The 27,057-nt window shown below is 42.7% G+C and overlaps 1 protein-coding gene across 1 annotated transcript in view; it reads right to left on the bottom strand.

The window, feature by feature from the left end:
* LOC129821801 (glutamate receptor ionotropic, kainate 4-like) overlaps positions 1-27,057 on the bottom strand; it is a 451,716-nt gene that overhangs the window by 200,718 nt on the left and 223,941 nt on the right. Inside the window, 1 exon segment of the mRNA XM_055879464.1 lies at positions 21,365-21,498. Coding sequence (XP_055735439.1) covers positions 21,365-21,446 — 82 coding nt within the window. The 5' untranslated portion in view covers positions 21,447-21,498.

The following is a 27,057-nucleotide window of genomic DNA, read 5'->3' as shown; positions in this document are numbered from 1 at the left end:
CTGTTTTTCTTTCATTTCACCTCAGCCGCCTCCTCATCTCCATCCCCTTGCTCTATCTAGCGTATTGCTTTGACCGCCCGTCCCCCTCCATGTCTCCCATCCCCCTCTCCTAAGCTGCGGAGAATAGAGTGGTTTGGTGAGAGAAAAAAAGACTCAGTTGACCACAAGGGAACCTGCTCGACAGTATCACGATCAATTGAGCCGAGCGTCCTGTGATGTGATGAGAAGTTAGACCACAAGCTGGGTACCAGCTGCTACCATTTGCTTCTCAAAGAGCTCGAGTTTAAAAGCTACTGTAGAACATTTACTTTTTGATATTTCTTTGCCTTGCACTTTCAAGTCATTGTTGTGGTCTGTGTACTCTTAATGTACTCTTGTGCCTGTGTGGTTGTATGTATCGCACCGCTATGGCCCTGAATGTAATGCACGAAGGGGACAAGTAAAGTATATGGAATTGAATAGAACGTTCTACCGCAACATATTGAAGACACATTTCTCTTAACCGACACTCATGAGTTATTAAAGAGAACCTCTACTCCACTTTATTCAGATATGTGGCTAGAAACTGCCCAATGTGAGAGTGATAGAATGATTATCTTGGCTTCCTGGAGAGATGTAATGAACACCTATTTCCACGCTATCTATAGCATTCCAGTAAGAGACAGGCTTTTACAAATTGGCATCGGGATAATGAGTCAGTGATTGAATTTACAGGAACGAAGGTTATTGGGATCCCATTTGTTTTAATACAGCATCCAGAATAGAAATACTAATTTGTTTTGAAACCCAACAGATGACTAGAGACTACATTATCGGTAGGAGTTTAACTCCAAACTAGAGGACACCAACCTAAAGCAGCATGTCCCGAGACTTCGCAAGTACTTGAATTGAAAGTTGAAGGCGCAATCTGGGATTGGTACATCCGTTTTTTGACTTCCAAAACAAACAACTTTTGCTGTTTTTGGAGCGGTCTGTTTTAAATACACATAGGCTAAGGATGAAGAATTTTGGGGGGAAAAGTAATATGTCCTGCCATGATAGCAAGACAATTTTCAACCAGCCTGCATGTGAAAAGCCATGAGTAGCCTCCCGAGTGGCGCAGTGGTCTAAGGCACTGTGTCACAGCCACTAGAGATCCTGGTTCGAGTCCAGGCTGTGTCGCAGCCGGCCGCAACCGGGAGACCCATGGGGCGGCGCACAATTGGCCCAGCGTCGTCCGGGTTAGGGGAGGGTTTGGCCGGCAGGGATGTTCTTGTCCCATCGCGCATTAGCGACTCCTGTGGTGGGCCGGGTGGTGGCCCGGGTGCAATGCGGCTAGTGCACAGTGTTTCCTTCGACACATTGATGTGGCTGGCTTCTGGGTTAAGCGGGCATTGTGTCAAGAAGCAGTGTGGCTTGGCTGGGTTGTGTTTCAAAGGACGTGCGGCTCTCGACCTTCGCCTCTCCCGAGTCCGCATGGGAGTTGCAGCGATGGGACAAGACTGTAGCTACCAATTGGATACCACAAAATTGGGGAGGAAAAGTGGTTAAAAAAAAGGCAGGATTAAAATGCTAGCAGGAGATACTGTTGGACCCTGACTTCTTTGCAAGGTGACACTACTGCCAATAGAAATAAGGGTGGGTCTGGCTTTACCCTGTTCCGATGGCCTCTTATTTCTATTCTATTCTATTCCTTGCAAAGAAGTCAGGGTGAAAAAAGAAAAAAAACTGACTATCTCCTGCTAGCTTTTTTTAAAATTTTAATTACCACTTTTCCTCCCCAGTGTCGTCGCAAACGTCAGGCACCATTAATCAAACACCTCTTACATGGACGGATTGACCATCTGGCAATTCTGGCAAATTCCAAACCATGTTTTTGTTGGGTGGACAGGTCGAAATTTTAAAAAGGGACATGGCCGGCGGCACATGGGCCTGTTAAGTTAAAAAAATATATTTTTGCGGAATATCTCTGGTGTCATAATATATTTGAGAAGAGACAGATGCACATACTGACACAGATTTAGCCTACTGCTGCCAGATAATATTTTGGCTGTTTATCATATGAAATAGTAGGCTAATTAACACTTAGGCCTAATTAGGGAAGGGGGGATTTGGGGAAACGCATATGACAGGCATTAACTTGCAATAGCCTAAAAAGTTGTTCGATTTGCTTTTATAACACATGCAGTTAGCCAATAACCATCTATTAGACATTAAATGCAGTGCTACTGCTTTTTATTAAATACAAGTCATAAACTATTGCAATGAAACATTGAATTAATGCATACTAAGTGCTAAATAATCCTCTGTTAAATTTGGGGACTGTCTGTGTATTTGACTTGTTTTATCAATGTTTATCCGCTTCTGAATCTGTCTTTTTAGCCAGCGAGTGGGTCTTTGTTTATGAGCTGTAGTAACGAGTGACTTTGGTGTTGTATTACATTACATAGCCACCGCCAATGTAGGCTGGAAAGTCCTGCCTATTTCCCGCCTATTTCATTCACTTTGTGGCCGAAAGATACGCATCAGTGGCACTGTCAAATGAAGAACAATGTCGTAAATCTACCTGCATCCACATAAACTAGTCCCGACATCGTTGTATGACAAACAAAGAAGGTTTAACATTGAGTTTAACAGAAGAAAACAGAGTGAGAGGGAGAGACTGTCAGTTCCTTAATGTAGCCATTGGCTGTATTATAAAGCCAAACATTAAGGAACTGGCAGTCTCTCTCGCTCTCTCTCTCTGTTTTCTTCTATTGAATTACATGTAGCCTTTAGCTAAGTGGGCATGGGGGAACACATGACAGGCACTAATTTGAAATATGTAGTTAGGTTATTATAAGGTATTATATAAGCCAATGGTCATCTATAAGGCATTTATTCAGTGATTTTATGTTTTGTCTAATATATGTTTATTCGTTCACAACTAGGGTGGGTAAGACTTTACTTCAAGGGTCCGTAATAAACCATTTATAAGGCATTTATAAATGGTGTGTTCCCCATGTATAAAACCTTACTACCACATTCATAAACCATTTACGAATATTTTTTGCAGTCCTTAATCTCAAAATTCAAAAGGCACTCGCACATCTGCGCTATCTTTGTTACAGGTGCATGGTAACGGTTGAATAAGATGCGGAAAAAAAGAAGAAACCCGCACACTGCTCTTGATAGTATCACTGCTCTTTAATAAGCTCAGGCCTTGAGGCCGATGCATAAAGCTTATTATAGAGAAGTGATACTATCAAGAGCAGCGTGCAGGTTTCTCCTTTTTTCTGCAGTCCTTAATCTAAAGTGAGTGCTATTTATAATTTCTAAAAACTTGACCAAATGCTGATTGGTTGATAGCAGGAAGTTATATCACCACAATCCCCACATTACAAGGGTAATGCCTGTTAACAGTTCCATTAGTTTTATCAATGCGGATCCACTGTCCGACAGCCCAGCCTCCACTGTCCCACAGCACAGTCAGTCAATTTAAGTGGGAAAAAGACAATATTTCCCCATGATACTAGCCTAGCATTTGGTACAGCGGGATTAATATAAGCTGACCTGTGCAACATGTTGCAGTTTTTTATTTTGCGATCTCCACCGTGCTATACATATGAACGTGACGAGACTGAGAGCTTCTCTCAGCCAGGCAAAATCATTTATCAGGATCATTATAATGGATATGTCCAAAGAAACGGCAATGTAGAAACAAAGGTAAAACAAACTCAAATGCACATAGTGTGTTAGCTTTCCTTTAATTGGCTAGTTAGCTAGCAAAGGAGAAGTAACATTAGCCTAGCTATAATTATATTACTGACTTGAAAATCTGCAGTTTTTTGCCTATTTATACATTATTTATCAAATCATTATTTGCTGAAGTTCTCGTTGCCTATTTATAAATTATTTATTAAATCATTATTTACTAAAGTTCTTGTCTCTCATCGCCATTGAACCTCTGCTAGCTAGCCATCTAGCTACATGCCAATGATTTGTTTACTATAGCAACGTGGAATATCCCAAAACGAATGAACAAATCAGCCTGTTTGGTTAGCAACTTCAGAACCTCACAACTAACAACTGGCTTTTGTCCGGACTAAATTGTCTGGTGGAAGTATGAAATAAAACAAATTGACAAATTCAAATAATGTTTTTAATGAAAACATGTCATTAATCCTTTTTTAAGGATTATAAAAGCAATAAGGTCCTCGAACTTGGGGATTATCGGTTTGCCTCGGGCCTAAGAACAGCCCTTAGTCTGGAGTTATCACACGATAATCCCCGGGTTCTCATTCCTTATTGCTTAATTATTTATGTCTGAGTGACCAGTGTAATTTCTTCCAAAAAGATGGGCACGCCATTGGTAGACATTGCACACAACACAGGATGTTTAAGGATATACACTGAGCATACAAAACATTAAGAACACCTGCTCTTTCCATGACCTAGATTTACCAGGCGAATCCAGGTGAAAGCTATGATCCCTTATTGATGTCACTTGTTAAATCCACTTCAATCAGTGTAGATGAAGGGGAGGAAACGGGTTAAAGAAGGATTTTTAAGCATTGAGAAAATTTAGACATGAATTGTGTATGTGTGCCAGGCAGGGTGAACGGGCAAGTCAAAATATTTAAGTGCCTTTGGTAGTAGGTACGAGGCACACCGGTTTGTGTCAAGAACTGCAATGCTTCTGGGTTTTTCATGCTCAACAGTTTCCCGTGTGTATCAAGAATAGTCCACCACCCAAAGGAAGAATTGGAGTCAACATGGGCCAGCATTCCTGTGGAACTCTTTCGACACCTTGTACAGTCCATGCCTCGACGAATTGAGGCTGTTTTGAGGGCAAAAGGGTGCAACTCAATATTAGGTAGGTGTTCCTAATGTTTGGTATAGTCAGTGTATTAAGTGCATTTGGAAAATATTCAGATCACTTCACTTGACTCTACATTTTGTTATATTACAGCCTAATTCTAAAATGGATGAACTTGCTTTCCCCCTCATCATTCCACACACAGTACCCCACAAAGCAAAACAGGTTTTTAGAAATGTTTGTACATGTATTAAAAATAGAAAATAAAAATGACATTTACATAAGTATTCAGACCATTTACTCAGTACTTTGTTGAAGCACCTTTGGCAGCAATTACAGCCTTGAGTCTTCTTGGGTATGATGCTACAAGCTTGGCACACCTGTATTTGGTAGTTTTTCCCATTATTATCTGCAGATCCTCTCAAGCTCTGTCAGGTTGGATGGGGAGCATTGCTGCACAGCTATTTTCAGGTCTCTCCAGAGAGGTTCGATCGGGTTCAAGTCCGGGCCAATCAAGGACATTCAGAGACTTGTCTCAAAGCCACTTCTGTGTTGTCTTGGCTGTGTGCTTAGGGTCGTTGTCCTGTTGAAAAATGAACCTTCGACCCAGTCTGAGGTCCTGAGCGCTCTGGAGTAGGTTTTCATCAAGCATCTCTCTGTACTTTGCTCCATTCGTCTTTCCCTTAATGCTGACTAGTCTCTCAGTCCCTGCCGCTAAAAACATCCCCACAGCATGATGCTGCCAACCCCATGCTTCACCGTAGGGATGATATTTGCCAGGTGATGAGTGGTGCCTGGTTTCCTCCAGACGTGATGCTTGGCATCCAGCCCGAAGCGTTCCATCTTGGTTTCATCAGACCAGGGTATCTGGTTTCTCATGGTCTGAGAGACCTTTAGGTGCCTTTTGGCAAACTCCAAGCGGACTGTAATGTGCTTTTTACTAAGAAGTGGCTTCCGTCTGGCCACTACCATAAAGGCCTGATTGGTAGAGTGCTGCAGAGATGTTTGTCCTTCTGGAAGGCTCTCCCATCTCCACAGAGGAACTCTGAAGCTTTGTCAGAGTGACCATCGGATTCTTGGTTACCTTCCTGACCAACGGCTTTCTCCCCCGATTGCTCAATTTGGCCGGCGGCCAGCTCTAGGAAGATTCTTGGTGGTTCCAAATTTTTCCCATATAAGAATAATGGAGGCCACTGTGTTCTTGGTGACCTTCAATGCTGCAGAAATGTTTTGGTACCCTTCCCCAGATCTGTGCCTCGAAACAATCCTGTCTCGGAGCTCTACGGACAATTCCTCATGGCTTGGTTTTTGCTCTGACATGCACTGTCAAGTTGGGAGCTTATATAGACAGGTAGCTTTCCACAGGTGGACTCCAATCAAGTTGCAGAAACATCTCAAGGATGATCAATGGAAACAGGATGCACAAGAGCTAAACTTCGAGTCTTATAGCACATTTCAGAATACTTATGTAAATAAGGTATTTCTGTTTTTTTAAAATGTATACATTTAAAATGTAGTATACATTTAAAATGTAGCTAAAATGTTGTAAAAAAACTATTTTCGCTCTGTCATTATGGGGTATTGTGTGTAGATTGATGAGAAATTGTTTTATTTAATCCATTATAGAATAAGGCTGTAAACGTAACAAAATGTGTAAAAAGTTAAGGGGTCTGAATACTTTCCAAATGTGCAGTGGAGGTAGGAAGTAATCAGAGAGAGAGAGACACCGACACAGATGTACTGCCAATAATAGTACTTAACCCTTAGGATGTATGAAAGGCAGGCACTTATATTTGCAATATAAGTTGTGATTTTATGTAGTTATGATTTTATAAGTTATTATGAGCCGATAGTCATCTATTAGGCATTTATTAAATACTTTTTCTTTAATCTAATAAATGTGTTAATTCATTCACAACTAGGACACAACCCTAGTCTTCTGGTATCACAGCTGTGGGAAAGGACGCTAGGCTTAGCAGCGACAGCTCAGAGGGGAGTGCAGTGGCGGTAGGAAGAAAACAGAGACACAAAGATGTACGACCAGTTCCTTAATATGTTGGCTGAATATGTAATAGCGATTAACACTTAGGAGTGACAGAGTGACCGACAGACAGAGTGACAGCAGAGAAGGTGCAGAAACGGACTGCACAACAGGGAGGCAACAGAGGCCCGGCTATAGTGGTGACTTACATCTCCAGTGATGCTTTTATACGTTACGCTTGTCTTAAACATGAGCTGGTTAAAAAGAGCTTGTTAAAAAAGGAGGAGAACTATGTTTCACCAGTCACTGGTACAGTAACAGTTGAGAAATGCTGTACTATAGAGGACTGCTTATGTCATGTGTCAGTAGATTTACTGCCTGTGTGTGTAAGTAGCGTGGAGGGCGGGTGCACGCACGGTGATGTGGGATGGTGTGGCTAAAATGCTAGGGCTGAATTTTTGGCACAGTCCGCCCCTGACCTCTCACTTTCCATGACAGCTACACTACATGACCAAAGGTATGCGGACACCTGCTCGTCGAACATCTCATTCCAAAGTCATGGGCATTAACATGGAGTATAACAGCCTCCACTCATCTGGGAAGGCTCTTCAGTCAAGTTCTTCCACACTGATCTCGACAAACCATTTCTGTATGGACCTCACTTTGTGCACGGGGGAATTGTCATGCTGAAACAGGAAAGGGCCTTCCCTAAACTGTTGCCACAAGGTTGGAAACACGGAATCGGCTACAATGTCTGCTCCAGAGTCCAATGGCGGCGAGCTTTACACCACTCCAGCCGACCCTTGGCATTGCGCATGGTGATCTTAGACTTGTGTGCGGCGGCTTGGCCATGGAAACCTATTTCATGAAGCTCCCAATGAACAGTTGTTGTGCTGACATTGCTTCCAAAAGCAGTTTGGAACTCAGTGAGTGTTGCAACCGAGGACAGATTTTTACACGCTACAGGATTCAGCACTCGGTGGTTCCGATCTGTGAGCTTGTGTGGCCTACCACTTCACAGCTGAGCTGTTGTTGCTCCTACATGTTTCCACTTCACAATAACAGCACTTAGTGGGCAGCTCTAGCAGGGCAGAAATTTGACGAACTGACTTGTTGGAAAAGTGGCATCCTATGACGGTGCCACGTTGAAAGTCACTGAGCTCTTCAATAAGGTCATTCTACTGCCATTGTTTGTCTATGGAGATTGCATGGCTGTGTGCTCGATTTGATACACCTGTCGGGCAACGGGTGTGGCTGAAATAGCCGAATCCATTAATTTGTCCACATACTTTTGTTTATATAGTTTATTCCTAATCTTCGAGAGTGAACGTGTAAAAATAACACACTTTATTTAGCCTAAATTGGACCGCCGGATCATTTTCTACTTGAAGTGTAGTGTGACACTATCTACAGTATGTCCGACCTTATTTCCCTTAACAACACGCAACCAAGACATTCATATGCGGGGGACCTGTGCTGCAAAACAAAAAGAAGCGAGAGAAATAGGAGACAGTTAGGTCACTCTGCATTGATGATCTCCTTGGAGAAATACAATTCAGAGGGGCAGAGCAACGCGAATAGCTGTCAAGTGTGTGCGAGAGGAACGGGGTGAAATGGGTCGTTCGTTTAGACACATCCGTAATGGAACGTGTTAATGACAAACGGTCCACTTTGCTTATTTGTGAATGGCTTTTGTCATTTCCCTTTGTTCCACTTTTCACCAGAGCTTAACCTCTTTTCCGAGAGCAGGTTTTCACATAGCTCGATTATATGGTTCATGGATATAATGTGAAACACATCCAGCATACCCTGACAATAACATGCCAACAAGCCTAACTGGTTTGTTAAAAGGTATATTTCGTGACGGAGAAATATGTCTTCCTCTCTTTTATCCAGATGACTTTTATCCAGATGACTTTCTATTCCATCCACATTCAGACAATGGGGCTTTTATTTTCATGTTCAAAGATACGTCACAGTTCACCCATTCATCAGCTTGTTCTAGTTAAAATTGTGAAGCTTAAATACTCAGAATACCACTATTATGGTTAGTGTCATCGATTGTATGATTAAATGACTAAAGCATGGAACAAAAGGGACCTAATGACAGTGTTTTTGGTCAGCACCCAAAGACATACTGTAACCATGGACACGAGTCTAATAACAATTCAGAAGTTAATGTGGGATTCTGTGGTTGGACTGATTGACTGTGTCCTATTAAACATTTAATGTAAGTTATTACTGGACAGGACCCAATGAAAATAGGACAAGAACCAATAGATGTACAGTACCAGTCAAAGGTTTGGACACACCATCTCATTCCAGGATTTCTTTATTTGTACTATTTTCTACATTGCAGAATAATAGTGAAGACATCAGAACTATGAAATAACATAAATACATTTTATATTTGAGATTCTTCAAAGTAGCCACCCACTGCCTTGATGACAGCTTCGCACACTTTTGACATTCTCTCAATCAGCTTCATGAGGTAGTCACCTGGAATGCATTTCAATTAACAGGTGTGCCTTGTTAATTTGTTAAGTTAATTTGTGGAATTTATTTCCTTCTTAATGCATTTGAGCATATTAGTTGTGCTGTGACAAGGTAGGAGTGGTATACAGAAGATAGCCCTATTTGGTAAAATACCAAGTCCATATTATGGCAAGAACAGCTCAAATAAGCAAAGAGAAACGACAGTCCATCATTACTTTAAGACATGAAGGTCAGTCAATCTGGAAAATGTCCAGAACTTTGAAAGTTTCTTCAAGTGCAGTCGCAAAAACCATCAAGCGCTATGATGAAACTAGGGTGATGGAGTGCCGCATCAGATGACCTGGCCTCCACAATCACCAGACCTCAAACCAATTGAGATGGTTTGGGATGAGTTGGACCGCAGAGTGAAGGTAAAGCAGCCAAGAAGTAGTCAGTATATATGAGAACTCCTTCAAGACTGTTGGAAAAGCATTCCTCGTGAAGCGGGTAGAGAGAATGTGTGTGCAAAGAGTGTGCAAAGCTGTCATCAAGTCAAAGGGTGGCTACATTGAAGAATCGAAAATACATTTTGATTTGTTTAATACTTTTTTGGTAACTACAGTGGCAGGAGAAAGTATGTGAACCCTTTGGAATTACCTGGATTTCTGCACAAATTGGTCATAAAATGTCATCTGATCTTCATCTAAGTAACAACAATAGACCAACCCAGTCTGTTTAAACTAATAACACAAACAAATATAATTTTTAATGTCTTTATTGAACACAGCGTATAAACATTCACAGTGCAGGGTGGAAAAAGTATGTGAACCCTTGGATTTAATAACCGGTTGACACCCCTTTGGCAGCAATAACCTCAACCAAACAGTTTCTGTAGTTGCAGATCAGACCTGCACAACGGTCAGGAGGAATTTTGGACCATTCCTCTTTACAAAACTGTTTCAGTTCAGCAATATTCTTGGGATGTCGGGTGTTAACCGTTCTCTTGAGGTCATGCTACAGCATTTTAAATCGGGTTGAGGTCAGGACTCTGACTGGGCCACTCCAGAGGGCACATTTTCTTCTGTTGAAACCATTCTGTTGTTGATTTACTTCTGTGTTTTTGGTCGTTGTCCTGTTGCACCACCCAACTTCTGTTGAGTTTCAATTGGCGGACAGATAGCCTTACACTGGAGGTGGCCTACAACACCTGCAAAAATGTATTGATAAACTTGGGAATTCATTTTTCTTTCGATGATAGCAAGCTGTCCAGGTCCTGAGACAGCAAAGCAGTCCCAAACATGACGCTCCCTCCACCATACTTTACAGTTGGGATGAGGTTTTGATGTTTGTGTGCTGTGCCTTTTTTTTCTCCACACATATGTTCCTTCCATGTGTTCCTTCCAAACAACTCAACTTTAGTTTCATCTGTCCACAGAATATTTTGCCAGCAACGCCGTGGAACATCCAGGTGCTCTTTTGCGAACTTCAGATATGCAGCAATGTTTTTTTTGGACAGCAATGGGTTCTTCCATGGTGTCCTCCCATGAACACCATTCTTGTTTAGTGTTTTACGTATCGTAGACTTGTCACTAGAGATGTTAGCATGTTCCAGAGATTTCTGTAAGTCTTTAGCTGGCACTCGGATTCTTTTTAACCTCAGCGAGCATTCTGCACTGTGCTCTTGCAGTCATCTTTGCAGGACGGCCACTCCTAGTAGCAACAGTGCTGAACTTTCTCCATTTATAGACACTTTGTCTTACTGTGGACTGGTGAAGATCAAGGCTTTTAGAGATACTTTTGTAACCCTTTCCAGCTTTAAGCAAGTCAACATTTGTTAATCTTAGGTCTTCTGAGATCTCTTTTGGTCGAGGCATGGTTCACAACAGGCAATGCTGCTTATTAACAGCAAACTCAAATGTTGTGATTGTTTTTTATATGGCAGGGCATCTAACCAACATCTCCAATCTTGTCTCATTGATTGGACTCAAGGTTAGCTGACTCCTGACTCCAAAGAAAAATACAATAAGTTATGTGTTATCAGTTTAGGCACACTGTGTTTGTCCATTGTTGTGACTTAGATCAAGATCAAATTTTATGAAGAAAAAAAATGTATGAAAAAAAATGTATGAAGAAATCCAGGTAATTCCAAAGGGTTCACATTTTTTCTTGCCACTGTACGTGATCCCATCTGCATTATTTCATAGTTTTGTTGTCTTCACTATTATTGTAAATAAAAATGTGTTCTTAACTGACTTGCCTAGTTAAATAAAGGTTAAATACATTTTAAAAATCCTAAAATGTAGAAAATAGTCAAATTAAGAAAAACCCTTGAATGAGTAGGTGTTGTCGTGTCTTTACTATCATTAAACTGAATACTTATTTATCAAATAACTCTAATTATTATTACGCGATTAAACTGATTAATCATGTAACTGTAATTAACTAGGAAGTTGGGGCACCAAGGAAAATATTCAGATTACAAAGTTATAATTTTCCTAATATAACTTTTCAGATATTTTATATCTGATCAATTAGTCTTCGAATTAATGAATTATTTACTTTACCTCACGTTAGTCTCATACCAAACGTCGTAAATTGTTGGACGAACCCAGTCTTCACTATGAGTCATCCATACATCAATTGTCTTAAATCATTTATTTACTAACTAAGTAATTCACAGAAATGCATAAACAAACAAACAAAGTAAATATGGTTACAAGAAATGATAGGGGAATTTCCCTAGTGGGCTAAACCGGTATCGCGGCTTGTTAGACAAAAGGGGAGTGGGGGTCAGATGAGAAGTCACTACAGAGTTGATAATTATAACAATTGAAATGCTAATCCTTTGCACATGAACGCTCACTCATTCGGGAACAATTGCAATCAATATATATATTTACGCTCAGTGTGCCGTCGGGATCTCGGCTGAAAAGTTCGTTTCTGTTGGAGAGTTTCCGTCCTCTCTCTCTCTCTCTCTGTCGTAGTTAGAGTGGATTGTTCAGAGTGACATTCATTCAAGTCGTTATGGATAGGTGTTTTGGCGGTTGGCGTTCTTCGCGTTCAATGATACCGAATTCCTAGCTGCAGACTAGTAATTAATATCAAAGACTTGTTCTTATTCTGTCGGTATCGATAGTCTAAGAGTTTAACCACGTTGGATGGTTAAAAGATTCAGCAATCGTCTCAAACCTTGCCCTTCTCTTTATCGAGGTAAGCTGGTCTGCAACCTTTGTCCTCTCGTGATTGAGAGAAACATGGTCTGGTGATAGAAAACCCGAGTGGGGGTTTTATTTGGAAGGGCAGAAAAGGGCCTGTCCCAGGATGCCTGACCATAACTGTGCTCATTGTCGGTCCTCTGATTTAGTTAAACTCAAAAGGGAATTGGAGTTTCCTTCATTAAACAGTCCAAAGTCACATTACACAATTTTACAAACAGTTTCATCCTCACTCATTCATCTTATACAACAATTAGATGTAAACCTCATATCTGAGGCTATTATATAAAGAGCGTTATGCTAATGTGGCCGCACCGTCTCCCATGAGCTTCACCAAGATTACCAAACGGACCAGTTCGTAGCTGGATTCTTCACCGATCTTTTATGCCTTCTCCGTAACATAAATGTTGTTCGGACCTCAAGTTCTGTGAGGTGGAATAAATTCCTTTGTTCTATACTGTGTGGCCATGAGGCAGGATCTTCCCTATGAATTTACGACCTCTCTGACCACAGCAGCCTGGTTGTAGAAGGCAGAGAGAGGGGGATGGTGCTCGCTGTACCCAAAGAGGGCAACATCATGACAGTGTCCAAACCTTTGACTGGTACTGTATAAACAATGAACATAAAGACAACAAGAACCACACGTAATGATGTCAAGAAAAGGTTTTAAGAACAGGTTTCGCTTAGTCTAGTTCAGATCTGTTTGTTCCGTCTTGCCAGATCTGGGACCAGGCTGCTGCGGTAAAATCGATTGAGTACTATATTGAGTTCGTTTGTTGAATGATATGTAGCGATACGGGGATGTTAGCACGATACACATGTACCATTTCCATCTGTGAATCAATATATTGATACCCACCTGTTGTGATACAGGCCTAATAACCAAGATCATTCATTTTTAACCCGATCAGAACCCTGAGGAGCAGTGCAACATCAGCACCAACATGATTTATCAAAGCAATCCACTGTTGTCTTCGTTCTCATGGCCAAGGGCTGGAGTTGCTACGACAGTATTCCTCTCCTCCCTCGTTTCTTCTCTCTTCCTCTTTTCTGGGTTAGTCTACCTCGCAGTCCTCCCTGCAGGCTGATTACAGTACATCCCATCCGCTCGAACGGGCACAAATTTCCCCCTCTGTCACAACCGCTACCTGTGCATGTCTTGAAAGGAAACCATGTAGGTTAACGTCACCCGCTATGATATAAAACACATGTATCTGCTTGGCCGCCACCGCAAGCCACCGCTCAACACATTTGTCCATATTAAAGCAGGGAGCCGACAGTACGGTATGTTGTAGGCCACCTCCAGTGTTCGTCTTTATAGCGGTTAGATCGAGCTAGTTCTCCACGGAGCAGCTACATGTGGTGTGACGCCGCCGCAGTGTGCAGCGCGGGCAAATTGATATGAGGCGCTGATGAGTGAGTCGCAGACTGTATGCCTCCATCGGGGGGAGAATAAGTAGAAAGAGGGTCATCTGTCATTCATGCTGCACTGTATGAGTCTGTCACTCATACAGGGCATTTACCAGGGGATAGATCTCTATTAAACACTGCAGGGAGGTGTGTGTGTGTGTGTGTGTGTGTGTGTGCGTGTACACCACCGTCACTTACACTTACAAATGTCCTTGTTTTTGAAAGAAAATAAATTGTCCATTAAATTAACATCAAATTGATCAGAAATACAGTGTAGATATTGTTGATTTTGTAAATGACAATTGTAACTGGAAACGGCCGATTTTTTATGGAATATCTACATAGGCCTACAGAGGCCCATTATCAGCAACCATCCCTCCTGTGTTCCAATGGCACGTTGTGTTAGCTAATCCAAGTTTATCATTTTAAAAGGCTAATTGATCATTAGAAAACCCTTTTGCAATTATGTTAGCACAGCTGAAAACTGTTGTTCTGATTAAAGAAGCAATAAAACTGGACTTCTTTAGACTAGATGAGTATCTGGAGCATCAGCATTTGTGGGTTCGATTACAGGTTCAAAATGGCTAGAAACAAAGACCTTTCTTCTGAAACTCGTCACTATTCTTGTTCTGAGATTTGATGGCTATTCCATGCAAGCATTTGCCAAGAAATTGAAGATCTTGTACAACGCTGTGTACTACTCCCTTCACAAAACAGCACAAACTGGCTCTAACCAGAATAGAGAGAGGAGTGGGAGGCCCTGGTGTACAACTGAGCAAGATGACAAGTACATTATAGTGTCTATTTTGAAAAACAGACGCCTTACAAGTCCTCAACTGGCAGCTTCATTAAATAGTACCTACAAAACACGTCTCAACATCAACAGTGAAGAGGCAACTCCGGGATGCTGGCCTTCTAGGCAGAGTTGCAAAGAAAAAGCCATACCTCAGACTGGCCAATAAAAAGAAAAGCTTAAGATGGACAAAAGAACACAGACACTGGACAGAGGAACTCTGCCTAGAAGGCCAGCATCCCGGAGTCGCCTCTTCACTATTGACGTTGAAATAATAAACTTGCTGATAATGGGCCTCTGTACGCCTATGTAGATATTCCATTAAAAATCAGCCGTTTCCAGCTACAATTGTCATTTACAACGTTAACAATGTCTACACTGTATTTTTGATCAAATTGATGTTATTTTAAAAATGGACAAAAAATGTGCTTTTCTTTCAAAAACAAGGACATTTTGAATGGTAGTGTATATGTGTATGCTCATGTGTGTGTGCACTGGTTGTTATCAACAGGTGCGTGTGTGCACGTCTGTGCGCGTGCATGTGTGTGGTAACTTAATGCATATATCTCTAGTTCGACCTCCCTCCTTCAGTAGATAGAAAAGAAATCATATGATAAATACACATTTTGTGTAGTGTTTACTCATTGTTGTGAACATTAGGGGAGTTGTAAGGTAACACATACATTTTGTTCTGAACTGTGAGAATGATAAACGGGTCAGATAAGAAACGCTGAAATGGTGCTGCGCTCCGCTTTTTCAAAATCAAATACAATTTTATTTGTAGTAGACCTTATCATGAAATACTTTCTTACAAGCCCTAAACCAACAATGCAGTTTTTTTTTTAAAGTAAGAAAATATTTGCTAAAAGAATAAATACAAAATAAAATAATGTAAAATGAAAAAAAAATACACAATAAAATAACAATAATGAGGCTACATACAGTGGTTACTGGTACCGACTCAATGTGAGGTAATTTGAGCTAATTTAGGTAATATGTACATGTAAGTAGGGGTAAAGTGTGCATAGATAATAAACAGCAAGAAGCAGCAGCATAAAAAAGGGGGTCAATGCAAATAAATCTGAGTTAGCCATTTGATTAACTATTTAGTCTTATGGCTTTGGGGTAGAAGTAGCCTTTTGGACCTAGACTTCGCGCTCCGGTACCGCTTGCCGTGTTTTAGCAGAGAGAACAGGCTATGAATAGGATGGCTGGAGTCTTTGACAGTTTTTAGGGTCTTCCTCTGACACTGCTTGGTATAGAGGTCCTGTATGGCGTGGCCCCATTGATGTACTGGGTCGTAAGCTCTACCCTCTGTAGCACTTTGCGGTCAGATGCCGAGCAGTTGCCATACCAAGCGGTGATACAACCAGTCAGGATGCTCTCGATGGCGCAGCTGTAGAACTTGCCAAATCTTTGCCCTCTTCACAACTGTCTTGTTAGTGAAGATCTCTACCCACTCCACTACAGCCTTGTCGAGGTTAATTGGGGGTGTCCTTAGGACCCCTTTTCCTGTAGTCCACAATCAGCTCTTTTGTCTTGCTCATGTTGAGAGAGAGGTTGTTATCCTCGCACCACACTGCCAGGTCTCTGACCTACAGGGTCTGTCTCATCGCTGACGGTGATCAGGCCTACCACCGTTGTTTTGTCTGCAAATGTAATTATGCTGTTGGAGTCGTGTGTGGCTAAGCAGTCGTGGGTGAGCAGGGAGTGCAGGAGGGGACTAAGCACACACCCCTGCGGGGCTTCCATGTTGAGGATCAGCATTGCAGATGTGTTATTGACTACTCTTACTACCAGGGGTGGCCCGTCAGGAAGTCCAGGGATTCAGTTGCAGAGGGAGGTGTTGAGTCCCAGGGTCTTTAGCTTTGTGATGAGCTTTGCGAGCACTATGGTGTTAAAGGCTGAACTGTAGTCAACGAACAGCATTCTCACGTAGGTGTTCTTTTTGTCCAGGTGGGAAAGGGCAGTGTGGAGTGCAATAGAGATTGCATCCTCTTTGGATCTGTTAGGGTGGTATGCAAATTGGAGTGGGTCTAGGGTTTCTGGTATGATGATGTTGGTGTGAGCCATGACCAGCTTTTAAAGCACTCATAGCTACAGACGTGAGTGTTACGGGGCGGTAGACACTTAGGAAGGTTACCTTGGCGTTCTTGGGAACAGGGACTATTTACTGCTTGAAACATGTAGGTATTACAGACTCGGTCAGGGAGAGGTTGAATATGCCAGTGAGGCCACTTGCCAGTTGGTCAGTGCATGTTTTGAGTATACGTCCTGGTATTCCAACTGACCCTGCGGCCTTGTGAATGTTGATCTGTTTAAACGTCATAGTCACATCGGCTACGGAGAACATGATTACACTGTCTGCAACAGCTGGTGCTCTCATCCAATTCAGTGTTGCTTGCCTCGAAGTGAGCATAGAAGGCATTTAGCTCATCTGGTAGGCTCACATCACTGGGCAGCTCACGGCTGGGTTTCCCTTTGTAATCCGTAATAGCCAGTGTAGTACTGTAGGATTCAATATTAGTCCTGTATTGACGTTTGATGTTTCTTCAGAGCATCCGCATTGGTGTCCCGCTCCTTGAAAGTGTCAGCTCTAGTGCGGATGTTGCGTGTAATCCATGGCTTCTGTTTGGGATATGTACGTACGGTCACTGTGGGGACGACGTCGACGATGCACTTATTGATGAAGCCGGTAACTCCTCAATGCCATCAGATGAATCCCAGAACATATTCCAATCTGTGCTAGCAAAACAGTCCTGTGGCTTAGAATCCACGTCATCAGACCACTTCCTTATTGAGCGAGTCACTGGTATTTCCTGCTTTAGTTGAGTTTTTTGCTTGTAGGCAGGAATCAGGAGAATAGAATTATGGTCAGATTTGCCAAATGGAAATTGAAGGAGAGCTTTATACGTGTTTCTGTGTGTGAAGTAAAGGTGGTCTACAGTTTTTTGTCCTCTGGTTGCACATATGACATGCTGGTAGAAATTAGGTAAAACGGATAAAAATGTTCCTGTATTAAAGTCCCCAGCCACTAGGAGGGCCGCTTCTGGGTGAGCATTCTCTTGTTTGCTTATGGCCTTATACGGCTTGTGGAGTGTGGTCTTAGTGCCTGCATTGGTTTGTGGTGATAAATAGTCAGCTACGAAATAAATAGTGTGGTCTACAGCTTATCCTGAGGAAGTCTATCTCATGTGAGCAAAACCTCAAGACTTCCTTAATATTAGAGATCGCGCACCAGCTGTTGACAAATAGACACAGAACACCAACCCTCGTCTTACCAGAGGTTGCTGTTCTGTCTTGCCGATGAACGGAAAACCCAGCCAACTGTATATTATCCATATCCTCGTTTAGCCACCACTCGGTGAAACATAAGATACATTTTTTAATGTGACGTTGGTCTTGAACGGAGCTCATCCAGTTTATTCTCCAGTGATTGCACGTTCGCCAGTAGGATGGATGGTAAAGGTGGATTATCCACTTGCCAACGAATTCTCACCAAGCACCCGGATCTGCGACTCCTGTATTGGTGTCTCCTCTTCATGCTAATGATGGGGTTTTGGTTTTTGTTCAAAAAAAGTTAAAAACGCGAACAAACAGAATAGTACAATTGGCAAGGAGCCCATAAAATGGCAGCCATCCCCTCCGGTGCCATAATTGGTTAATCTGACGAATGATTAACTTTGTCTGCGGAACTGAAAATAACTCCTTGGAAACACAGTCAATGAATGTAACACAGCAAAGACGAGGCGAATTCAAACAGCAAGCTTTTTTTTGTATAACGCTGTTTTGGCATCACATAGCAACATTGTTCTAGCAACTTAAGATTGCATATTGTACATTTCAATTAGAAATACTGTATGTAGGCAATACGAATTTCAGCTAGTGAAATCAAGGAGGTTGGATGACACCTGTAACAGAATGACAGTGTATTTGGGATAGTTATACCTTTCCAACTTTCATGACATCATTAGCTGGATCTCTGGATGGACACCTCTCATCTATCCCCCCAAAAAGAACATCATCAAAACAATGCTCGCTTACTGGTGAATTGGTTCTGTCATGAGCCTCCTAGGTAAATCAAATACCACACCAGTTGCAATCATGTCATCTCAATCATCTGACCATACTGTATTCTGCAAATCTCTCACCAATCTGCCAAACAAACGAGGCATGTGCTGCGCCCCGATTCTCCAACTCTTCTCCCAACGTGCACACTTGCACACTTTCTCACATGAATTTGACAACGAATGGAAACTCACCCCAGCCAAAGTTTACACCAATCACATGCTTTTTTACTAAAGTCCTTGACTGGGAGTGTGCAAGTGCACACTTCTGGAAAAGGCTGGAGAATTAAGACTCAACCAAAGACAACGTCCTTCTCTCCTCATTTCACCTGTGCTCAACAACTAAACTATTGTCTGGCAGTGGGGTGTGATGCTAGCGTAGCGGTGCTATTTAGGCCTGTTGCAATGTATTAATTCCGTAGGAAGGCCAGACAGTGACATTCCGGTAGTCAGGCAGAACTCGAGGGGACTAGCGTTGTTAAACATCACCTCCTGGAGCGCGGCAGTGGGCGGCAGGCAAAGACGTCCGGGAGTGAAATAACAGCCCCGATGCCAATGCCGGCGCCGCGGCGTGCCCCTGACAGGCTTCGACGGTGGCTAGCTCCTGCCGCCTGACATCAGAGAGGGGGGAAAACACAGGCCTGACCGCCTAATTAACTATCAACTGAAACGAGATGAGAATAAACATTATGGAGGTGCCTTTGTAGAGAGATGTGAGGTGGCGGAGTGAGGGAAGGTGGGAGGGTAGGAGAAAACAGAGGAGGAGGTATAATACAGCATTCACTAATTATCCAAGAGAATTCTGGGACCCGGCTAGCACATAACGTTCTAAGGACCATATGTTTCTTAGAGCTTGTCATATGGTTAATTTGCATACAACCTTCCCACAACGTTCTGGGAATGGTGCAGGATACCCAGCTAGCACATCACATTCTTAGAACCATAAGTTTCATAGGTGGGAATTTCTGTATTTCAGCATAACGTTTCCTACAGGTTTCCTCATGGTTCTATTTAAAGTCATGTTCTCAGAACGTTAAGAAACCACATTCTTCTGTGGAAATTTCAGTACTTGAGCATAACATTTTCTGCAGGGTTCCTTATGGTTCTATTTAAATGCATGTTCTCAGAACATTAACAAAACTTTCCACAAAAACAACAAGAAAACATTAGTAACATTCAAAGAACATTCTAAGAATGTTTTTTTTAAAACATTAACAACCCTTTCTCAGCATTAACATTCTATCTCCTCTATCTTGTTCAGTGTGCTCAGGTATGTAGGCCACACCTGATCTTAAATGAGTGCTTGTTTACGTTGAAATGGGGTCTGTTTGAATAGACTAAAATGAAGATCATAGGTTTGAATATCACTAATGCCGTGCCACAATAAAAAACAAATACGTTCGCATGATTAACGCCAAAGCAAATTCATTTCCATGTGTCCAATCTGTGCCAGGAGTTCAAAACAGTTAACCCAAACTAAGCTAGCAAAAGGTATTAAAAGATTCAGTGAAAGTTTTAAGAAAGCCTCCAAATAACCTGTAATTTCCGTTCTCAGAACATTTAAAAAAACGTTCCGTCTTACCGGTCAGGAAACGTATGGCTTTGTTCCAAGAACCAATGGGAAATCCAAAACGTACGTTCACACAACTTCCAAGGAACCAAATGTGCTAGCTGGGAGGCTGTGTGTTTGTTGCGCCCTGTCCCGATCGCATGGAGATGGACTAAAGCAAACTGAGAAGTTTCTCTGCGAGCATATTGGGCACTTTAATAATTGATCGGCGAGGCACATTCACAGTGCCAGACCTTTCTCTGATCCCTGCACGGCTTGTTACCCAATAAACATGTTGTTATTAAAGATATGGCACACTAGAAATCGATATGGCCTGTTGTTATGCTGCTGTTAGTCTCTCTGTCCTCCATCTGCTGTCACAGTGATTGCTGGGAGAAATCAGCCCATGTTGAGGTGGCCTCTGCTGCTGCTGCTGCGAGAGAGCGATGTCCTGGTCACTGCTGCCCCAGACCCAGCCCTACGGCTGGTGGATAGCCGGCTACGGATCGGCTAATTAATGTAATGATAGGAGGACCCCTGTCCTCCATATCTACCCACCATTTCCTCTCATCTCTGTGTGAAAATGAGTACGGGCCTGTAAACACCATACACTAAAATGTATCTAAACAGGTAACTGGTTTTCCCAGCTAACACTCAATTACGGCAAAGTATAATATCTTGACTCATTTTGACACTCACTTTGTTTTTCTTCACTGCGGCTCGGGAAATGGTAGCAGAAAATTTGATTTTCTACCCGTTTGGTTAAGGTACCCGGTTGCACACAAGAAAGTACCTTTCTGCTGTATCAGAAATATCAGACAGGCAGAAACAGACAGAATAGAACATTCAGAAAATAGCACCTCTTCTTGTTACAGTACAATTGGAGTGATACCGAACTCTCGTCAACGTGCTGCTGAGATGCACTGACGAAGCAATCAGCTGTCAGAGCAAGTCAACACTCTCAACCAGGCCTGGAATTACACGTAGAGGAGCTCTCGTGATGGCGCCTTTTGAATAAGGAGTGAGGAGAGGTAGGGGAGAGGTGAGTTGTGCCCTACAGCCATGCTGGGTCCAGGGACAGAGGTCAGACTACTCACCTATTCTGAAGGAGAGCGGCCCAGCGGAGGTACATCTCACCCACATGGCTAAGAGGAGCAGAGGCGCCCAGGCTGCGAGCATCTTCTATGACTCCTCATGGGTCCTGCCCCGGGGGTCCCCCTGTCACAGCCACCTGGAGAACACAACACACAAATGTACGGATTATATAGAGGCCTGGATCATGCACACGTACACACGCAGGCACACACAGACACATGCACACACACACACACACACACACACACACACACACACACACACACACACACACACACACACACACACACACTCGCACGCACAGACACACACACACATTCGCACACCCACACAGACACGCACATATGCACGCAAGCAAACACACACACACTGAGAACACAAAAGCAACCACCATCGATCATCTGTACGCTCATCTATCTTCACCTCAGTCTCGATAAATTATAGACCGTCTTCATTTATCTGGTACGCTACATTATTGCACTTCCCTGTTGCTTTTCTGATTGATAAAAGCATGATTAGCTTTCACCAGAACTGAAGATAACCATATTCAAGGGTGTGACTCTCAAGTCACAACTTCTATATAGCATCCGCTTGCTAGCATGTTTTTGTACAGCACAAATCCCACACACCATTTGGGGTTAATCTCTCATGCACACACCAGAATGAATTTGGATCAGATGGAGTTTGTTTTCACACACGAGTGACAGCATGTGGAACAGGCGGTAAGCTGATCCAGGACCAGAATCGGTCTGTGATCGTGTGCAATACACCAATGAACTCCTACATTGTGTTAATCTTTGTGTCTCATCACTCGTGACAGTGAGTTGAATCTCTGCAAGTCCATTAAAACACATATCCTTGAAAGAAATGACAGTGTTTCTCGCCAGGAGAATGCATGTGCCTCCCGTAGCCTCGTGATGAATGGTCATCTGTGTCATCAGGCCTGCATCATCTTCGCACTTATTATAGGAGATTCTCAAAGAAATATAATTGTATAGGATTAGAAAGTAACTCATTATATACTCTTTAAATTCTCTATATCTATATCTTGAGTTCCTGATGTTTCTTTTACTTCTTCTAGTGCCCGGTACTTTCCAGAATCATGTGACCTGATCAGGAAAAACCTCTGGGATTTAGTTGTAGACTATGGCTTCCTCATCCTATGGAGGCTATATAGCTGGATCGAATAGGAAAGGACACAGACTAAAACTGTGTCAGTGTCTGTAATGAGGAGTTGGTCAAGTCGGGAAATAAATACTCCTATTTTTCCCCAAATGTTTCTAACGGGTGCAACTGTGAACAATAGAGCGAAAGAGAAAATGGTTTATTTCACAAAATCGACATTACAAAGTATCAATAGCAGCAAATGCTGAATTATTTGACACAGTTTACATAAATACACAGAAAACCATCAACACAATAAAAACAAATGCCATATCAGACATCCGTATATCCAATTGGCACAAATCACTGGTTCACTGCAGCGCAAGGACTCAATTCTTAACACGTTGTGTGTTGACATTATGATCTGACCGACAGCAACTAGCTGCTCACTTTATCCGCTGATTAACATAGAACGTTTTTGTTTTGAAACGTCACACCTACCAAGATATTTCTCAAGTTGGGACAAATCACTGCCGTATCCTGAGAAGTTTCCGGAAAAACTGTATGCAAAATAACAGCTGCCACACAGGTCCACCAGTGTGTCAAACTTCAGGAAGCATCAGTAAGCCAGACAGCGTTTAGCCCGAGAGTTCATTAAAGGCCAGGCTCCCTCTAATTCCTTGATCGCAGCAGGAAAATGACAATTAGAAAAACATACAAAAAGCTGAATCAATTCGCCTAAATGCAATTATAGCCAATCGACTTCGCTAGCTTGTCATGGGTTGTGCACAGTGGCCTGCCCAGCCGAATATCAAATGAGAGGGAGTGGAGCAATTGATGGAATTGGCCACAGTAATGTGCAGTCGATGAGAATGGCACAAGTCAAATCAAATCACAGTTTATTTGTCACGTGCGCCGAATTCAACAGGTGTCTTACAGTGAAATGCTTACTTACAGGTTCTAACCAACAGTGCAAAAAAAGGTATTAGGTGAACAATAGGTAAGTAAAGAAATAAAACAGTAAAAAGACAGTGAAAAATAACAGTAGCGAGGCTATATACAGTAGCGAGGCTATAACAGTAGTGAGGCTAAATACAGGCACCGGTTAGTTGGGCTGATTGAGGTAGTATGTACATGTAGATATGGTTAAAGTGACTATGCATATATGATGAACAGAGTAGCAGTAGTGTAAAAGAGGGTTTGGTGGGTGGTGGGTGGCGGGACACAATACAGATAGCCCGTTTAGCCAATGTGCGGGGGCAATGGTTGTTCGGAACAATTGAGGTAGTATGTACATAAATGTATAGTTAAAGTAACTATGCATATATAATAAACAGAGAGTAGCATCAGCGTAAAAGAGGGGTTGGGGGGTACACAATGCAAATAGTCCGGGTAGCCATTTGATTACCTGCTCAGGAGTCTTATGGCTTGGGAGTAAAAACTGTTGAGAAGCCTTTTTGTCCGAGACTTGGAACTCCGGGACGGCTTGCCATACAGTAGTAGAGAGAACAGCCTGGGGCTCGGACAATTTTTAGGGCCTTCCTCTGACACCGCCTGGTGTAGAGGTCCTGGATGACAGGCAGCTTAGCCCCAGTGATGTACTGGGCCGTACGCACTACCCTCTGTAGTGCCTTGCGGTCGGAGGCCGAGCAACCAGTCAGGATGCTCTCGATGTTGGAACTGTAGAATCTTTTGAGGATCTGAGGACCCGTGCCAAATCTTTTTAGTTTCCTGAGGTGGAATATGCTTTGTCGTGCCCTCTTCATGACTGTCTTGGTGTGTTTGGACCATTCTAGTTTGTTGGTGATGTGGACACCAAGGAACTTGAAGCTCTCAACCTGCTACACTACAGCCCCGTCGATGAGAATGGGGGCGTGCTCAGTCCTCCTTTTCCTGTAGTCCACAATCATCTCTCTTGGTTACGTTGAGGGATAGGTTGTTATTCTGGCACCAACCGGCCAGGTCTCTGACCTCCTCCCTGTAGGCTGTCTCGTCATTGTCGGTGATCAGGCCTACCACTCGTGTCGTCTCCAAACTTAATGATGGTGTTAGAGTCGTGTTTGGCCATGCCGTCGTGGGTGAACAGGGAGTACAGGAGGGGACTGAGCACGCACCCCTGGGGAAGTCCAGTGTTGAGGATCAGCGTGGCAGATGTGTTGCTACCTACCCTCACCACCTGGTGGCGGCCCGTCAGGAAGTCCAGGATCCAGTTGTAGAGGGAGGTGTTGAGTCCCAGGATCCTTAGCTTAGTGATGAGCTTTGAGGGTACTATGGTGTTAAAAGCTGAGCTGTAGTCAATGAATAGTATTCTCACATAGGTGTTCCTTTTGTCCAGGTGGGAAAGGACAGTGTTGAGTGCAATAGAGATTGCATCATCTGTGGATCTGTTTGGGCGGTATGCAAATTGGACTGGGTCTAGGGTTTCTGGGACAATGGTGTTGATGTGAGCCCTTACCAGCCTTTCAAAGCACTACAGACGTGAGCGCTATGGGTCTGTAGTCATTTAGGCAGGTTGCCTTCGTGTTCTTGGGCACAGGGACTATGGTGGTCTGCTTGAAACATGTTTGTATTACAGACTCAAATCAGGGACATGTTGAAAATGTCAGTGAAGACACCTGCCAGTTGGTCAGCACATGCCCGGAGCACACCTGGTAATCCGTCTGGCCCCGCAGCCTTGTGAATGTTGACCTGTTTAAAGGTCTTACTCACGTCAGCTACAGAGAGCGTGATCCCCCAAGTCTCTCTATTCTAGTGCACACTGTGGAAACGACACAAACCTGCTCTTTTCACAAACAGATAACTTCTGCTGATGGTGAGATGAAATCATGTGTTTAGTGATTTTGCAGGTTTTCCTACTTAAAAAATTACAGACCTCTACATGCTTTGTATCATAGGTACACTTCAACTGTGAGAGACGGAATCTAAAACAAAAATCCAGAAAATCACATTGTATGATTTTTAAGTAATTAATTAGCATTTTATTGCATGACATAAGTATTTGATACATCAGAAAAGCAGAACTTAATATTTGGAACAGAAACCTTTGTTTGCAATTACAGAGATCATGCGTTTCCTGTAGTTCTTGACCAGGTTTGCACACACTGCAGCAGGGATTTTGGCCCACTCCTCCATACAGTTTCTCTCCAGATCCTTCAGGTTTCGGGGCTGTCACTGGGCAATACGGACTTTCAGCTCCCTCCAAAGATTTTATATTGGGTTCAGGTCTGGAGACTGGCTAGGCCACTCCAGGACCTTGAGATGCTTCTTACGGAGCCACTCCTTAGTTGCCCTGGCTGTGTGTTTCGGGTCGTTGTCATGCTGGAAGACCGAGCCACGACCCATCTTCAATGCTCTTACTGAGGGAAGAAGGTTGTTGGGCAAGATCTCGCGATACATGGCCCCATCCATCCTCCCCTCAATATGGTGCAGTCGTCCTGTCCCCTTTGCAGAAAAGCATCCCCAAAGAATGATGTATCCACCTCCATGCTTCACGGTTGGGATGGTGTTCTTCGGGTTGTACTCATCCTTCTTCTTCCTCCAAACATGGCGAGTGGAGTTTAGACCAAAAAGCTCTATTTTTTTCTCATCAGACCACATGACCTTCTCCCATTCCTCCTCTGGATCATCCAGATGGTCACTTATGTACTTATGTCATGCAATAAAATGCAAATTAATTACTTAAAAATCATACAATGTGAATTTTCTGGATTTTTGTTTTAGATTCCGTCTCTCACAGTTGAACTGTGATCAAAATTACAGACCTCTACATGCTTTGTAAGTAGGAAAACCTGCAAAATCGGCAGCGTGCCAAGTACTTGTTCTCCCCACTGTAGGTACAATACAATATGACTATGTCAAAGACAAACAATGTAGTCCCATTCTACAGCTGTGATAATTGGCGCAGGGGGAAACAATGGGCAGATTAGCAAGTGTCGAGTGCTCCGACGAAAACCCAGACAAGCAATTTAAAGTGTTGTAGCCACATTCTCAACAGGGTGGTGACATAACATGTCATGCATGTACTGTTAAAATGTTCCCTTTTGTTTTCTCCACTTACAGACATGTCATTATTCTCTAGGAGAAAGGGGTGAAAAGGAGTCTAAACTCCCAGTGTAGTCATCATAACAGATCTGCAGTGCATAATTCATCACAGCGCAACATGAAACCGTCATCAGAGCAAGCTGCTAGTGCTAACTTGACTACCCAAATGGTTTGACTGGTTAACTGGTGCCTCACACATCAAATCAAATTGTATTTGTCACATGCGGCTAATACAACAGGTGTAGACCTTACCGTGAAATGCTTACTTACAAGCCCTTAAACCAACAATGCAGTTCAAGAAATAGAGTTATTCAAATATTTACTAAATAAACTAAAAGTATTTATTTTTATAAGTAACAAGTAAAGGAACATAACAATAACAAGGCTATATACAGGGGTACCAGTATTGAGTCAATGTGCGGGGGTACATGTTAGTCGAGGTAATTTGTAAAGTGACTATGCATAGATAATAAACAGCGAGTAGCAGCAGTGTAAAAACAAAGAGGGGGAGGTCAATGTAAATAGTCTGGGTGGCCATTTGATCAGTTCA

Source organism: Salvelinus fontinalis, chromosome 24, assembly GCF_029448725.1.
Source record: "Salvelinus fontinalis isolate EN_2023a chromosome 24, ASM2944872v1, whole genome shotgun sequence".
Classification (NCBI taxonomy): Eukaryota; Metazoa; Chordata; class Actinopteri; order Salmoniformes; family Salmonidae; genus Salvelinus; species Salvelinus fontinalis.
The sequence above is the reverse complement of the archived record's forward strand: the minus strand, read 5'-3'. Positions and strand labels throughout refer to the sequence as shown.